General features: G+C 40.9%; 1 protein-coding gene across 1 annotated transcript; it reads left to right on the forward strand.

The window, feature by feature from the left end:
* The first annotated feature begins 651 nt into the window (after nt 1-651).
* LOC104617515 (chromosome unknown open reading frame, human C6orf58) lies at nt 652-13,683 on the forward strand. Its single transcript, XM_010282858.1, has 6 exons — nt 652-973; nt 5,610-5,696; nt 8,178-8,362; nt 9,556-9,689; nt 10,623-10,861; nt 13,288-13,683. Exons 1-6 carry the CDS (start codon nt 652-654, stop codon nt 13,473-13,475), a joined length of 1,155 nt encoding a protein of 384 aa, XP_010281160.1. The 3' UTR covers nt 13,476-13,683.
* The last annotated feature ends 229 nt before the right edge of the window (nt 13,684-13,912 follow it).

Genomic DNA, 13,912 nt, shown 5'->3' on the forward strand with positions numbered 1-13,912 from the left:
TTTCCACACAAGACAAACAAGCACTAAAAATACCACTTGTTAGGTTGCTGCACAGCCTGCAAACAGGCTGATTTGGCTTCTTCCAATGCTTTGGGGATCTGAAGGCTGCAGGCAGCTGTCCCAAGGCCAAAAGACAAAGGTGCCAATGGCAGCACCTGCTGTATGTCACTGCTGCTCCTTGGTCGGTGCCTGGAGCTCCTCCTCAGAGCACCTCAGCCCTAACCTAACCCTGCCTGTACCTGTTTTGGGGTGAGCTCTGTAGCACTGCTGTCCCTTCTTTACCTGAAGGAATTAGGCAGGGAAAGGGAAGGTGACAGCTAGTAAGAAACACAGGGGAAAAAAAGCTGATAATGCAATCGTGCAATCAGTACTGTAGGACCTCGACCTTTTGGGAGGGTGGGTATATGTCATGGGCAGCACAGATTTGGACATTTTCTGGTTCAGTCTGATCCCTCTTAAGCATCTGCTGCTGCTCCCCAGATCCCACAGGGAGGACAAAGTGTTACTCACAACTTGCTAATCTTGCCACTCCACGTCAGGGTCACTGGAAAGAGGGAGACCTCAGTGTCTGAGTCACTCTTTTTTGCCCAGCCCTCGCCTTTCATGATAAAAGCCCTGCAGCCACAAACACCCGGGTCACCAACCTTCACAATGTGGCCCTACTTTAGCATAAATGCTCTTCTTATAGTGACTGTTACCCTGAGTCCAGTGACTGCCACCACTTGGAGTGAAAAAGATGGCACTGGAGAAGATGTCTATCCTCCTCTGTGGGACCTTGCCCCCGAAAACTTGCTGGATTTCCTAGTAAAGGACAACAAAATTGTCATCAACGCTTGGAACTATCGAGAACGACTGGGAATGTATAAGAACTTGCTAAACTCTTCAGCCAAATATTTTACCAACTTTGGATCCCAAAATTTTGGCAATATTCTCTGGGGATTACCGTTGCAGCATGGGTGGCAATTTCGTACAGGTATGAGTTATGTCCTTAAGCTGCTGGAAGAGCTAAGTGTTTACCAGACCCACTTTGGCTTATCTTTTCCAAGGTTTCTGCCTCACAAGCCCAGTATAGCCTCAGACAGTGTAAATTTTGACATACTGAGCTAAGCTGCCAATTTGAAAGAGAAATCCTGAATGAAGGGAAGACCCTTGTCTTGTTGAGCAATATCTGTTAAACTTCCTAATAGGAAAAGGTATTTCTAAACACTGGACTGGTCAGAATCCAGAAGATCTGTGGTTTAGATGGGCAATATTTCAGTTAGCTGAAGATTGTTGAAAAGACATTCTCAGTTGCTCCAATTTACAGTAGGTAGATTTTAGGTCCTGCAGTCTGCAGTGCTGTTCTTAAATTGTTAACTGATAGGCTTTTTTTGATTGTTAATGTTATGATCTTTTATTGGTAGTTTGAGTTTCATTTCTAATACAGATAGTCCAAAGTCCACCTCTTCCTCTGAAAATTTGTTTCCATTTGCCATTTTTGATCAGTTTAGGAGTAGCCTCATTATTTTCTAAATGTTTTTTACAAAAATCAAAGTTCATTTGTTTTTTTTGTTTGGTTTTGGTTTTGGTTTTAAATTATGTCCAGATTCTAATGGCTCATCCCCCAAAAGCTGGTTGTTATCCATGATGGTTATTCTTGTTTGCTTTTTGGCCATGCCAGGGAAGCTGATGCAAAAACGTGTGAAAGGTCCTTTGAGGCTAAGGCTGCAGTATCTTATTGATGGCTTTATCAGCGAATGTGTTCTCCCACATGCTGCTTCACATGCAGCTTGCAGGGAAACTTTCCATTCAAAGTTGGAGTTGACTTACCTTGTTCTACCAACCAGGAGATGTGGGAAGAAAGGAATAATAGTCAACAATGTTTTCAGGAACTTGTGCCTGGTGGTAACCAGGCGTAAGCAAATGCATCTTGCTGTTGTTTCCTTTATTGGTTTCAATCTGTAGTTTCATGAGGTGGTGGTTTGGCTAAAGCTCTATGTTTGGAAGAAGCAGAGGCATTGCAGCTGGTGGTGAGAGAAAGCTGCCAGCATTTAGTCACACCTAATGGAAAATTAACTGCTAAGTCAAAATGAGGAAAAGGAGGCAAAGGAGGTAGATTAAGCAAAATCCAAGCAGGCAACTAGCTGGCAAACAGACAGCAGCAAGAAGAATTTTGCTGGAGTTTAGGCAAGCTTTTTCCTCTTCACGTTCTTTATGTATAGGAAAAGAAAGAGAAGATGAAGAGGATGGCTGGTGCAGCAGGGAAGTTGACTCAGTGTGTGGCAGATGCAAAGATGACTGGATACAGAAGCTACACTTGAGTAACACCTGCTGGAAAAGATCTAGTTATTTAAGGTGGCCTCATCCACAAAGAGAAGATGTCCCTGGTTGCAGTGACAGTTCCCAAATAGAGATGAGGGACACAGTGGGTGAGAGGAAGATTTGTACCTGGTTGCACAGACAGGTAAAGACCTACTGTCACCTGACGAAGAGTCATAGGACTGTACCTGCTGGAAGAGATCTGGTTATTTAAGGTGGCCTCATCCACAAAGAGAAGATGTCCCTGGTTGCAGTGACAGTTCCCAAATAGAGATGAGGGACACAGTGGGTGAGAGGAAGATTTGTACCTGGTTGCACAGACAGGTAAAGACCTACTGTCACCTGACGAAGAGTCATAGGACTCATAGGTCCTTAGGCAAGTAGATATATTTTGAAATGACATAATCAGAAGGTTGAAAAAAAGTAGAAGGAGAAATATCACATGTCTGGAAAGAGATTAACAGTAAAAAATGCAAGAAGTTGAAGGATAAGTGGATAAGGGGGAAAGAAAGATATAATTTTGCTGCGTACAGTAGTGACATAGGACTGGTCCTTAGGCAAGTAGATATATTTTTGAAATGACATAATCAGAAGGTTGAAAAAAAGTAGAAGGAGAAATATCACATGTCTGGAAAGAGATTAACAGTAAAAAATGCAAGAAGTTGAAGGATAAGTGGATAAGGGGGAAAGAAAGATATAATTTTGCTGCGTACAGTAGTGAGGTTAGTAACTGGCGAAACCTAATGCAGATAGGCAGCTGGGGTAGATTAGCGAGAAATGACTGAAGCATTTATGTATCACCATAATAAGCTTGGGCAAGCAAAAGCAGGACTTGAGTTCATGGTGCATGACATCAGATCCTTGAAAATGCTGCAAAACTCTTTGCATGAACAATCCTGTCTGGTCATGAAAGTTATGTTGCTTGAGAAAATATTTTTATGGATATGGTCCTATATAAAGCATAAAGACCAAGTGAAGCTACCATTTACAAAGATGTGCAATAATCTACTCATGGACATAAAATGAAACCAGTAATTTGCCTAAATTTACAGTAGAGAAAAAGATGCTGAGACAGCATGGCTGATAGGAATGAGATTGTGGAAACAGAAATTGTCACTTGGGACACGGAGATAAACTCAGAGTCTTACCCACACAGACAGAGGAAACTGGATAGTCTCTACCCCCACTTGGAAGAACTGACATATAGAAATACAAATCCAGGAGAAAGAACTTTAAGAAAGATTCAGGTGGTATTGTATGTCGGAAGAGTAGGAAAGGTTGTACCTATATTTAATAAGGAAAAATGGGATAAGAACACAAAAATATTTATTTCTCTTACATCAGCAGTAGATGAGACATTAGAATAAGTATAGAGGAAAGAATATTTAAAGACATGGAGCTAAATAGAAAAAGGGATAGAGAGCAGCTTACATGAATCAAAGGTAGATTTTGTCAGACTAACTGGGTTTTTTATTTTGTGGTATAATTGATGTTTTACCAAAGTCCAGAAATGTATTTCCTCCCTTTGTATAATCAAAGCATGGAATTAAAGTTTTTAATGACACTTAACAAAATAAGAATGAGAAAAGGAATTTCAAATCTGGTAAGGGAACACCTAAAGGAGAGTTTAGTGATGAGTGTTGCTAAGGGAAGTTTACAGCTAAATGAAGGATATGCTCAGAGTTCTTCAATTATCATTCTTGAGAACAACTGCATTTAGCTTTTGCATTAACAACCTTCCCACAGAAAATAGCAGAGAAATCTTGCTGGTGAGGTTGCACATAGTTGTTAATGACATGGAACTGGGAGGCACTGTCAAGGCTGAGGTAGCTTGGGTAGACCTGAAGACTGAAATAACAATCATGTTAAGCACGGGCAATAGGAGGGAGCAGAGAGGACAAACCTGGAAAACCTGGAAGGAGGGTTAGTGCCTCCAGCTCCAAGTAATTTACACATATCTTATAATTATCACCAATACTGCCTGGGACTTTTAATTTTCCCAAAACACGTAGGCTAACAACCTTTGGTAAATCTCACGTGCAATTCTTCTGCAACATTTTGTTGTCTTGTTCTTCTTTTCCTTTATCCTTCCCATTCATCTCCTTTGCACACTAGTGAACTACTGCTGCCTATTTCTGATACCCTGTGTCAAAGTAGAATCTTGAAAAAAAAATTTTGTAAATATTTAAAAATGCCATTATTCATTTAAAAACATATCCTGTTGAACCACATTGTTCACCACTGCGAGTCCATGCTTTCAGTGCTTTGCTACGGAAAGATCAGGCTTGAGCAGCCAGCATGCCCCAAAACACAATCTTTGTTCAGTCAGCAAGAGAGGATAACTAGGATAATCTGTATGCACATGGTTCATGATCATCTCTTATTCTCAAGTAAAAAGTATCAGAAAATTTGATTTGGTTTTTAAAGGATGTAATGAGGTTTAGTTCTAATCTGACAGACATGACAGTGTTGGCATTCAGCTGACTCGTCAGAGACTAAGTGCTCTGCAGGGCCGAGTTTGGGAGCTTCTGGAATAGTTCAAGTCATCGGACCTGACCATGGTAATTTCACATCATACACTTAAGGCAGACTTCCTGACTCACTACATGACTAATTACCACATAATGTACATGTACATTATGCTGGCAGGAATTAGGTTATTCCTCCACATCCTGTGCTTAAAGTAAAATATGCCTTACATGCTGTCACAAATAATTGTGAAATGTCTTGCACATTTGCTACAGCACAGGTGCTTGAAAACCCTGCTAATCAGTGACAACAACATTTGCATGCTTAGCTTCACAGTAAGGCCATGTTTGTAGGCATCATTAAACAGGAAGGGATTCTGTATTACACAACCCAATTAGGTGAGACAATGCCTAACACATTTAATTTGTGCTATTCTGCTCGTTAAGCAGCTCTCCTACACTAGCAGCCCTGCATCTATTGAAAATGATGCTTCAGCTATGCATGTGTTTACATCTGTATGTGCATGTATATTTATATTTCCATTAAAATATCACTGCGATGTCCTACTTCCAGACAGTTCCATAAATTTGCAGAATACATTTACAGTGAGAAATAAATTGAACTGTAAAACACAATCAAATTACTATGCACTGCATGAAGTACTGACTAAGAAATTCAGCTACTCTAGGAACAGTAGCTTATGAAGCAAAACAATGGTATTGGTTCTGCTTCTCTGAGCAAAATTCTGCATGCTTTACTCCTATATATTTTTTTCATGTCAGTGGGATTCCTTGTGTGAAAAAGATTGAGAAGTATTTGGTGTATTATTTCATTTGGTTCAGGCAGATTAGCAGATCCTTCCAGTGTGACTTCCTGTGGCTATGAAGATGGAGACCTCCTGTGCATATCTGTAAGAAGCTGGTGGTCCTGTAAGTATATGCTATTACACTGTTCTTCTCTGAAAAATTATTAGTGTCCTAGAAGGCAATTTAGACTCTTTCTTCCCCTTAGACTTCTGTATTACAAAGTAATTCCAGTGCTGCATAATTCTCCATCGAAAACTTGCATCAAGACACCCAAGTGTGAGTGACTAAATGAATATTAATTGACTTTAATAACTTGAGGAAGGCAAAAAATGCAAATTTGCAGCCTTAAAAATGTTTACACTGAAAAACTGCCTGTAAAAGCATGTGGGAACCACCATGATGAGTATCTGCATTGGTAGACATTTGTAGAAATTTGAGTTTTCAATTACTCCGAGCAGATTTGTTCAGTTTAGATACTAGTAACTCAAATTAAACCTTAGTGTGAGAATGTCAAGCAGGAATCTTTGTGGTTCTCTCAAGCAGAAATATTTGTGGTTCTTGCATCACCCTTAGTAATATAAATCTGACAGGACTTTCCTGCCTTCCATTGCACCTCCACAACTTCACTGCGGTCAGTAGGCTACAGAGAATGAAATAAAGGGAGACTTTGTGCCCATGGTATCCAAATAACTTCATTATCTTCATTACACTGGCATTTATCCAGCAGGCTTTCAAGTATTAAGCTAAAACTTAGTTAATACTTTGACCTGGTGTATATGAGCTATGAGGCAATTTCTGTTCACTTTAATTTTGGCTTTGGAGTCCTAGTAGGTTGAACTTCTGTTAAAGTTTTTCATTATTCCAGTAAGTAGCAACAAACTGAAGACTTGACAGAGAGAGAGAATTGTAAAGATCTGAATTTCCAATGTCAATGCCCCTGACATTTTCAGTGCTTTCCTCAATATCTCTAAAAATACACATCCAGATAATTCAGTCTTCCCCAAAATGGAAACATCCAAAATTCCTGAATACTTTTGGTAATTCAGGCCATTCATATGTTGTCCTGTTGAACTGGAGGGATCAAATTAATACAGGGTTTCTCTTAGCCTGAGAGACACAAGAATTTCATTTATAAAAATATATATCATAGATGTAACAGGAGAATGGTTCTATCCATTACACCTAAGCAAATATGCACTGCAGGAAGCAGTGTCATCTCAGTGGTGGTGGTATCAAATTTGGAACCACCTTTGCACTAGGCAGTGCAGAGAAAAGGCAAAGTGACAAACTCTACTGAAGGACCAGCTGCGAGCTAACGCAGCTGTATGTGCTGTTGGCATCACTCCTGGCAGATGTGGCAACTTTAGTCCTTTTTGCCTGGAATAATATTCAATATAGTCCTCTCTTGCATTGTTTTCTGCCCTCTGACTCACTCAGGCAGGTACAAATATGTAACATATGCAAGCCCACTTAAAAGAATGTAAGGACTTTCTGATGTGAAATCCAGGTTTCAACACTTCTCATGGAAATTGTGAAGAAGGAAGACCCAGCTTAGCGATTGCTCCCAGCGCGACACTGTCTTCTTGTCACTTGAGGCTTTTCCTTTGCTCTTCTGACTGGACATACATTTCCTCCTGAATTCCCAGCCAGGCCCACATACAGGAGGTGGAACAATGGTTTCCCATGAGTAGGACAGGGATACATGGTAGGTGGTCAGGTTTTAATGATTTTGGTCCTCACTGCCGGGACCGTGTACAAAATGCTTAGGCACTGCGTGGCCCTGAGACCAACTATGAGCAAATGACTTCTCAGTGCAACAGCTCAGGAGTACCCACCCAAGAGGGGGAACAGCTGGTCTCCAGGCAATTCTGCACTGAAATTTATTAAACTTTATTTCTACAAAGGGGGCACAATTAAGAGGAGAATTTAAAATCAGCCTTTGAAATAAGGAATATCAAATAGCCTGACAGACACTCTCACTGGAGATGTGGTCAGGTAGAGGTGAGAATGGAATGTGGATTTCCTACATGCTGGGTCTGACTCCTCCAACTTATGGATCAGATGAAAAGAAGCCATCATCCTAAAATAAATCTAAACAAAAACCCAGAGATAATTTCCAAGCAGTTTTCAGCGAGCAAATTCTTTTTTAAAAGCAAAATTATTATTTTCCAGTGAAATATGACTAGCATTTGCCTTTTCCTTTCTTATATGCCCAGGATGCATGGAAGAGGTTTTTTTATAAAAACAATACACATGGGGTACTCCTAGTCTTTCTGTACTTAGTTTGCAACTAACATTTGACTTTTGATGTCCTGTCCGTGACAACTTACAAAGATCAAACTTTTTTCAGTTGTTTGTCCTTTCCTGCAAAGTATAGCACACTGTTAGCTCATGCAGGACTATTGAAGTACAAGGTATAAATGAATATTACAAATTATATCTAAATCAATACAGACATCATCATTAGTGCATTTCAGTGAGCGCAGTTCTACCAGCGGCAATTTGAAACGGTTGTATTTGGTATGGGAGAGCGTTCGTTTTTCTATGCGGGGATTTTTCGTTTACTTGTGGTTAACACCTCCTCCTTTTTAATTATTGTTACAGGTATGAATTACTACCTGGCTGTCATACCCTTTCTGGGGGCAGTGGAGGCTGGTTTCTTTGGGCAGCTGCAGCACGAGATAGAAATATTGCCACCAGAGGAGCGAAGAGCTGATTTCTGTTATAGTGTTGCCGACTGCCGGTCTCGTGTTCCCAAGCTCATGGATGACTGGAAAGCCTATTTTGAAGTAAATATTTTAATTTTTTTTCATATTTTGTAGGAAATTATACCAGAATATTACCTTCAAAATTATTATTACTGTCATTTGTAAGATTCAGAGAGCTTGGTTTGCTTTCAATAACAGGTTGATATAAAAGTAACAAGCAGGAAAAATGAAAAGCATAACGTAAAGTGAGTCAGAGATAAGAAGGCCAGGATTTTTACAGGTTATGGATTTTTTTTCTTCCTTTAAGATAATTCTGTATTTTAGAGTCTGTCCTAAGAGACCGTTTTGTTAACAATTATATTTGTATTCTTTCCTATAGTGCTTATGTTAGCAATGCAAAGTAAGCATGCAAGATAGAACATTACCCTTGAGAAATGGCCTTGAGTTGGCTTTATAGGGTTCATTTATTCCTTTGAACATCTAAAAACCTGAAAATGCTGAAACTTCATTCAGAAAGACACTTATTTATGCAAGTGGATATTCTCTTTCCTCCTCATTCAGCTGCTCCCTAATCCCAAAGATAACAATATTTCTTACTTCATAGATTCAATAACTATTTTTATAGACAGATTTCTATAGTCAGCATTTTTGTTGGTAGTCAGGTAATTGATAATGAACATAAAATTAAAACCAGAAGTCCTTCTTGGCAACTGTGAGAGAAGGTAGAGATTTTAGGAGCAAGACTGGATTTGTTTTTTTAAGATTATTTTTCCTGAGCAGTATGTTTCAGAAGTTATTATAAAAGATCTACTCCTCAAATAGCCGTAATGATAACCATTAAGGATAATTTTCTTATTTTCTGAAAATCTTCAGAAAGTTGTGGCCAGAAGAGTTATAAACAGGTTTTCAAGGAATCGAATATATCAGCACAGAAGCTTCCATGGCACAAAGATACAAAAGTCCATGGAATTATTGTGACAGAATACCTAAATTATGTGGGTAAAACCCTCACTCTCTTGAAGTCAAAGATGGCAACTCCACTTAACTTCAGTGAGGATACATATTCATTTTATAAATCTATATTAATCATCTTTTTCTCCCTATGTCAGACATTATAGTTACTTAGAAATCAACACATTCTAACTACTCAAAAGCAATTTCCCTTAGCTTGCAAACTGACTATTTTGTGACCTATGTGCTGCCTAAGTCTGAAAATTCATTGGGTTTAAACCTCCCCTCTCTTTCTCTGCCTTTTTTCCTCCCTGTTGCTGCAGTATCTGTTATCTACAGAACACAAAGCCACGAGCCCTGCAACCTTCTCCTCCTTCAAACTGGATGATGCCCTCCATCTCATGTGGAGGGCACACGTCGCCTCCATTGCTTATGCGCTGCCCAAGTTCCAGGACAGGTATGGGGATGAGAAAGGCGGCCAAGGGGCTCTTCCCACCTGCATGCCTCTTTGGAAGGATAGTATCTCAACAAAGTCCACATGAGCTTCCTTACTTTAGGCCTCTACTCTTTAGGCTCTACTCTTCCTTCTGCTCTCTCAGAGCATGAGACGACCAGTGAGAGGTGGCTGCCCAGGCTGCAATGGGTGGGCAGGCTGCAGGCTTAAAATGAAATGCTGGTTCCCTCTGGGAGCCAGGGCCAGAGTCAGGAGCTATGTTCAGTCTGGGCACAGGCAGTGATACCAGGAGAAATTAGGTGTAAAATGCTGAAGAAGGCTTTAAGCCACTGTGGCACTGAGACTGCTCAGGATTTTATACTGAACAAAACACATTTGGGATAAATCACAGAATCACAGAATGGTAGGGGTTGGAAGGGACCTCTGAAGATCCTCTGGTCCAACTCCCCTGCCAAGGCAGGATCACCCAGGGCAGGCTGCACAGGCACGCGGCCAGTCGGGTTTTGAAGGTCTCCCGAGAACGAGACCCCACAACCTCTCTGGGCAGCCTGTTCCAGTGCTCCGTCACCCTCACGGTAAAGAAGTTGTTCCTCATGTTGAGGTGGAACTTCCTGTGCTGCAGTTTGTGCCCATTGCCCCTCGTCCTACCACTGGGCACTACTGAAAAGAGACTGGCTCCCTCCCCCTGACAGCCACCCTTCAGGTATTTATAGACATTGATAAGGTCCCCTCTCGGCCTTCTCTCCTCCAGACTCAACAGCCCCAGGTCTCTCAGCCATTCATCACATGAGAGATGTTCCAGTCCCTTAATCATCCTCGTAGCCTTCCGCTGGACTCTCTCCAAAAGTTCCCTATCTCTCTTGAACTGGGGATGCACTAATGTGTTCTACAGGTGATTTCAAGTATCTGTTACGTTTTTATTTTGATCTCTTTCAGCTTAAAATATCTCTCTGATCCAGAAGCAAGTTTTGGTGAAGACTGGGCTAATGCTGTAGATTTCATTGCAGCTACACACTTCTCTACAGATTTACAGACCACAAACAACTTCCAGGCTTTCCTGCCCCAGAGGATGCTCATTGAAGGGGATGTCCCCCCATCCATTAGTGACTTCAGTCCACAGCAAAATAGAGTCCTGCTTTCACTGAGAGCTCTTCACAAAGCAAATAAATTAACAGGTATGAGCCCGACCCATAAATGTCTGTTAGTCCATAGATACTTAATACCTTGTTCTCTTTTTCTGTACCTTGCTCCATATGAACACAGTGATCTTTGATATAAAATAGTATAAACACTTCCTAGGGACTAGCAGTAAAACAGTACCGCAAAAAATACACCCATAAGTAAACAACACACCAGAGAACAAAACCAGCGATGGGATAACACTGATGATATACAGTGAGGATTTCACATGAGACAAATGCATCGTTGGTTGGAGCAGATGATCTTACTTTTTTTCCTCCAGTTTTCACAGGAACTTTAAAAACACAAGCACTGGTTTTTGTTTCACTAGTTAAATCTACACCACTAAAGCTGTAAATAAAGTTATTAGAACAGTTGAGGTCATTTTAAAAAATGGGAAAATAATCATGAACAATAGTTTGTGTGTCCACAAGTGTTCTGGTTTTGTTTTTTGGTTTTGTCTCAATCTTTGGTCTAACAGAATATCATCTGTCCCAGCAAAACTATTCTTAGACTACTCTGGCTTCATCACGTTCACTAAAATAAGTTGTGCATCACCATCCAGCGGTGAAACACAGAACTACACTCTTCTGAGGTTTCGGTGCATTCGTAGGTACCACTGAGTTGGATATTTTTGTTTGTCTTTTATGAAGAAAAGTTATTTTGAATCTTTAAATGAAAATACAACATAAAAAACACTGAAAAACTAATATCCAGAGCTATGGCATTTGTTTTGTGATCTTCTTCTTCTGTCTATTCTTTTCAGTGAATGTTCTCTCACTAGCTGTATTTATCGCTGAAAAAGGCTGTTTATTCAGTGTTTATAAAAGAACATCCTCACATCATCTACTGCTTCCCTCATGCCTTCCACACCTAACACAATGGGTACCTCATAGTCTCAAAAAGGTTTTAACAGCTCTATCCCATGCCTGGTAGTCTGTGCACAGTTCAGGGTTTCTTGACCTACCTCCAGGAGGGGAGTGGGGCACAGCAAGGAAAAGCACGACAGACAGGGCAGCAAGGAGAGAGAGGGAAGGAAAGAGAGAGGTGAAGAAGTTTCATGCAGATGCGGCCATAATAAAGTCCATAGCTGAAATCTCTGCTTTGCAGGCTGGAGCTTTCCCTGCCTCTGCTTTGAAGGGACGGGCTTTGCATTCAGCTGAGAGTTGAATGCCAGCTAACTCAACCTGGTGACTGCTTTGCAGATCAGAAAAGGATCTTTAAATTTGACTCGGGTCTGGATCCACGGCCTCAGCAGGGACCTGAAACACTAGATGTAGTTGCAACAAAACTCAGATGATAAAATGTGACATACTGTTTTTGTAGAGTCAGATTCCTCAAATTTTAGATACACCCTGGGAGAGATGTGGAGTTCTCTTCTGGTGCTGCAAACTTCTGACCACAGATAGAAGGTCTCAGTACCTCTTAGGACAGGACTGTGTCCAACCCAGACTGAGACTGGATTTCTTGATTCAGAGTTTGTTTGCTCTTTATTTTCCTTTAGTTGCCTCTGCCATTCCAGCACTGTATTGAGAGAGTTCTGCGCTACTTCTGAAGCTTCTCGACTCATGGACACTCAGCAGCTTTACTTTTTATGCTCTGCCCCTCACCGATATCCAAAGGCAGGACAGCAGATGCTTTGTTACTTGAGACCTTTCCTGCTGTCCTCACCTTTCCTGTGGTCCTCCTAGGCAAGAGGACTGTTTGCTGCCTTCTCCTCTTAACTCCTCATCTCCCTTGTACGATACTGTGCAAATTCAATTCTTCACCCTTGCCAGTTTTATATAAAAAGCACGTTTTGCAGGAGAATAAACTCCTCTTGGTTTTCTAGTAAACTTTTTTTCACCCTCAGATTTCCTCTGTGGCCCCTTCATCCACCACCACCATCAGCACTGAGAGGAGCGGGGAGCAGGCAATGACTATCCTGCAAACTGGTGCTAATGCCGGGCTGACCAGGCACGCTTCCTAGAGAGACAGCGCTCCTTGCCTGCATCATTTGCCTATTTAGCTTGAGGCCTTAGCTGGCAGAAGCGCAAATTCTTGGTTGCTTTAGAGCAAAAACAAAGACATGCATGATTATAACTACCAGGCCGCTGCTTCATAAGCCGTGAAGCTATGTGCACTTGCAGAACAAGATCTTAACATGCGTCTTCAATCACTTTGACTTGCAACACTGGTGACGAGGGAACAAGCCCAGTTGTCTATCCATACAAAGGATCCTGAGCTAAATGAATGGCCTGTGTCTCCCTACACAGTTGTAGGCAATTATTACCCCACGGCATGCTCCAGCTTTGTCTACATTTCACTGTCCACAGGAGAGTGGTGGGTGTTTGTTGCCGGACGTGCGCTTCAAACCTTGTGTGCTGCGAGCTACCTGTGCTCCATGTCAATTTGACAATGTCATGTTGTGTTTCTTTCCAAGGAGGTTTGCTGCTGAAGCTCTGGCAAAATGCAATGTCTACTGAAGCAGGAAGAAAAATGGGCCAAAAACTGATTGAAGACTTGCTTTTGAGCCAGAAGTTTGACCCAGTGGGAAAATATAGTGATTTGAGAGGAGAGGATTTGACAGTGCCCAGTTTCTTGAGAAAAAACAGTTTCAACATTCATTGATTTAATCTTTTAGCAGATATGTGTCTGGTAATCTGGCTTTGGTAATTTCTTACAGCAGGGTTTCTTGAGTAGCCATGTGTGCATCTCTCATATTGAATCAATATTTTTATCCTTAATTTTCCTAATTAGCTCATTTGTTTAACTCATTTCCTTACAAATAAAATGCCTCGCAGAAACTCTTGCTTTATTACTTTTTTGGACTTTATAAATAATGTATCATTGTTGGAGATAAAATTAAATAAAGGCAAATTATATTCTCTTTCAGACTGTTTTTTTCCCTGTATACCAGGATCCCACCAGATATGTAATTACTTAGGTCCTTCATGGTCTAACAGATGATCATCCGAAACTTTTCTTTGAAGTTCTGATCCAAAACCAATGCCTTGACTGTTTCCCACCAAAGTTGTTATTTTGCAGACCAGCTGCAATCAAATTTG

The sequence above is a fragment of the Phaethon lepturus genome, unplaced genomic scaffold, assembly GCF_000687285.1.
Source record: "Phaethon lepturus isolate BGI_N335 unplaced genomic scaffold, ASM68728v1 scaffold18592, whole genome shotgun sequence".
Lineage (NCBI taxonomy): Eukaryota > Metazoa > Chordata > Aves > Phaethontiformes > Phaethontidae > Phaethon > Phaethon lepturus.